Here is a 3,287-nt window from a genome sequence, read left to right as displayed (position 1 = left end):
GCACCCCCAGCCCCAGAGTTACCTCTTCCCTCTGCTTTGCTGTGGCAGGTAACAGACAAGCCCCTGCACAGCACCAATTATCCAAGCTCTTCAACCACAGCATCTTACGCCCAACACCTGCAGCTGTGAGGGTCTCTTGAAGCAGCAGGTCCCATATGACAGGCTTCTACGTTTGTATGGTAGAAGCCAAGCAGGACAGGGAACCTTACACCATCACTGTCACTCCTTTGCTGCTGCCTTTCATGTCTTGGAGCTGGGAATGGCCCAAGCAGGACCAAGAATGGGTTCAACCTGCTCAGGCCTCTCTGAGTGCAGGGTGATGCTGCCACCAGCTCTGCAGGCTGCAATATCCAGAAGAGAAGCAGAGCTGGATGCAGCAGGCTTGGCTTCTGCTTTTCTGCATTTTATCTTGATTATCAGTTTCACTGTCTGGTCCCATTCCAGTGGAGCTCTGCAAGATAAAGTCATCTTTATCTAATAACCTCAGCACTGCTCTGACCACACAGCGTGCAAAAGCACAATGCTGCCCTCTGGTGTTGCAGGAGAACACAGCTATAAATAATGACACACACAGGCAGGAAGGCAAACTCTGCTGTTTATTGCTGGTGTCACCCAGGGAAGGGGGAACCAACCACAACCCAGGCAAACCCCTCATGGTTCTTTTCCCAAAGGCTGAGGCAGCGGCAACTTCCACCCACAGAGGCTCCGCAGGGCACAGTGAGGATGGTGGCATCTGCCACAGGATGGGAGAGAGCGTCAGGGAGCAGTACTGTCCCTTGCCACACCATGTGTGTCTCTCCAGTCCTAACCCTTCTGTCCTGCATGAGGCTCCCAGCAACATTTTGCTGCAGGACGGATCACCTTTGTCACCCAGCCATTGCTATTTTGACACCACAGCAACCGTATGTCTTTAGTCAGATGCTGGTGGAAAGAGAGACTGCAGGAACCCACTAGGCTCCAGGCAGGACAGCTTTATAAACCTATTCCAGCACACCAAACTTACCAGAATGTGCCCATCTCCCTCCTCCGGTTGATGTCCCTTTTCAGCTGACAGAGCGAGCATGAGGGGCAGAACATGGCGGCAATCCAGTCACCCAGAATGGAGCCCTGCAGAGCAAGGGACGTTGTACAAATAACCCCTTCCTGTGGCAACTTTGAAGTCTTCCTGTTTTTCATCATTTACATCCCTGGGCACACGGCTGTTCATGCCCAGCAAGGAGACAGAATGAGGCGGTGTGAGATAGGGTAACTCACAGCAGGGATGCAAACACATCCCCAGCTCCTTGCCTATTGGGGTGCCCATGCAGTTCCCCACCAATGCTCTCCCCCTCAGGCACCCCTCTTTCTCCTTCCCCAAGCGCACACCCCAGCACCCAGCTGGCTGCTGCAGATTTTTCTTCCATGGGGGCATCACTGACCGGGATGTTGTATCTGGTGCGGTAGAGTGTCCTCATGGCCACGCTGGGGCCACACAGGCAGCACTCGTTCATGTCGTCAGCCACCTGGCAGCCCAGGCAGGGGAAGCAGAAGGCTCCACAAATACCTGTGGGACAGAAACAGGCTTGGCTGAGGGGAAAGAGCACGGGGGAGAAGCTGCTCCACCACCTGTACCCACCAAGGCAGGGCTTGTGATGCCATGGAAAAAGGAGGGAAAACACCAGAAACACCCTTTAAGCCAACAGCAGGAGCAAGAGGTACATGTGTACTTACAGACACCGACATCGGAGCAGCAGTCCAGCAGCTCCGACTGCCACCTGCCTGCCTGTGGGACAGACGAAAATTGGGGCTGGGCTGTGACCACATGGTGAGATGCCATTGCCAGTGTGGGTTCAGGTCCCTACAGGCAGTTTGTGGTCTGGAAGGAAAAAAACATCAGGGAAAGAGGCTACAGCTGTTTCTGAAGTTGGTGTCTTGCTCAGGGTGCAGCACACGTCCCTGAGGGGCCCCTGATACTGGGGCACTGCCACCCCCACCACAAACCATGAGGCTCAGCTCTGCTGGCAGCCACCAGTGTTCTTCGCAGCAAAGCTCTCCCCAAAACCAGCCCTCCAGCAAAGGCAGCAGCACCTCATCTCCCTGCCTCCGCAAGCAAAATGCCTCATTTTACAGAAGCCCTTCTGCTTCAGAGCCTCAGCACTTCAACACTTCAATCCTGTCTTCTCATGCCCAGTTCAACTTTCCTCATTACCTACATAAAGTGGTATTTTTTTTCATGTCTGCAGTTTCCCAGGGCTACTACAGCTCAGTTGTGGCTCTCCCAAGCTCACAAAAGTCACCTTAGTCTTTGCTTTGTTCCCCAAGCATCTCAGCCTCTTTGCCTTCCTCTCTGCCTCTGTTCTCCACCTGCTTACTTAGCCAGCTCCAAGGCACAGGATTTCCTTGTCCTTTTCCATCACGCACAGCCCAGTTCCCATCTCTCCCCCACTTACCTCATCCTTGTTCTCTTCCTCAGTTCCCTGGAGCCCTGCTCCTGTCCATCGTTCCCCAGCAACAGGGCCACAGCTTCTGCAGGCAGCTGAGCTTTCCCACACCACCATCCCCAACCCCACCCAGCCCACAGAACAGCTGTGCCTCCATCTCCACCACCTCCACCTGTGACCCCTTCCCTCCCTGCTGCCCCTGTGAGGCACGGAGCTATAATTAACAAAAATAAAATAAAATAAGACAAAATAATAAAACAAAATATAAAATAAAACTCCCGTAGGAAATCCTGTACAAACGCGCTCCCTGCCTCACGCCCTGGGTACCTGCCCTGTGCCTGAGCTCGGCACCATCCTGCTAAGCAGCACAAGGATGAGATGCAAGGGCTCTCTCCTGCTCACAACACACAGCCACATGCCTTCAGTAAAGAAATCATCGTTGATCAAGCAGCCCGAGCTTCGGAGCCCATAACCATGGGCAGCTGCTCCTTTGCCCAGGAGGGGTCTCATGGAACTGCCCTGCAGTTCCATGTGGAGGTCCTCTCCAACTACCATGTCCCCACACAGCCCATAGCCGTTTCTGCGATCAGCATTCCTAGTGTTTAACAGGGTGCCTTTGGACAAGTCGTGCCCTGCCTGCCCATGCCCAGCTTGGACACATTTGTCGTGCCTGCACGGGCAGCACTGCTGCCTCTCCCAGTGCTGTCCAGGGGTGCCGGCAGAGCAGCCCTTCCCTCCCAATCCCAGTGCTCCCTGCCCTTGTGTGACAAGGGAGTGCCCAAGTTTCAGAATGCTGAGTGGAGCAAAAAGAAAAACAGGAGAAGCATTTACATTTTGAAGCAAGGGATGATGTTATTAAGCCCTATA

The 3,287-nt window shown here is 53.9% G+C and overlaps 1 protein-coding gene across 1 annotated transcript; it reads right to left on the bottom strand.

The window, feature by feature from the left end:
• Positions 1-999: 999 nt before the first annotated feature.
• LOC308039640 (placenta-specific gene 8 protein-like) lies at positions 1,000-1,816 on the bottom strand (the record flags this gene model as incomplete). Its single annotated transcript, XM_080343109.1, has 3 exons — positions 1,000-1,107; positions 1,419-1,543; positions 1,711-1,816. The coding sequence occupies 3 exons, from the start codon at positions 1,814-1,816 to the stop codon at positions 1,000-1,002; spliced, it is 339 nt and encodes a 112-aa protein (XP_080199235.1).
• Between the last annotated feature and the right edge of the window lie 1,471 nt (positions 1,817-3,287).

Source organism: Nesoenas mayeri (assembly GCF_963082525.1).
Source record: "Nesoenas mayeri genome assembly, chromosome: 4".
NCBI lineage: Eukaryota > Metazoa > Chordata > Aves > Columbiformes > Columbidae > Nesoenas > Nesoenas mayeri.
This window is presented reverse-complemented; position numbering and strand designations above follow the sequence as displayed.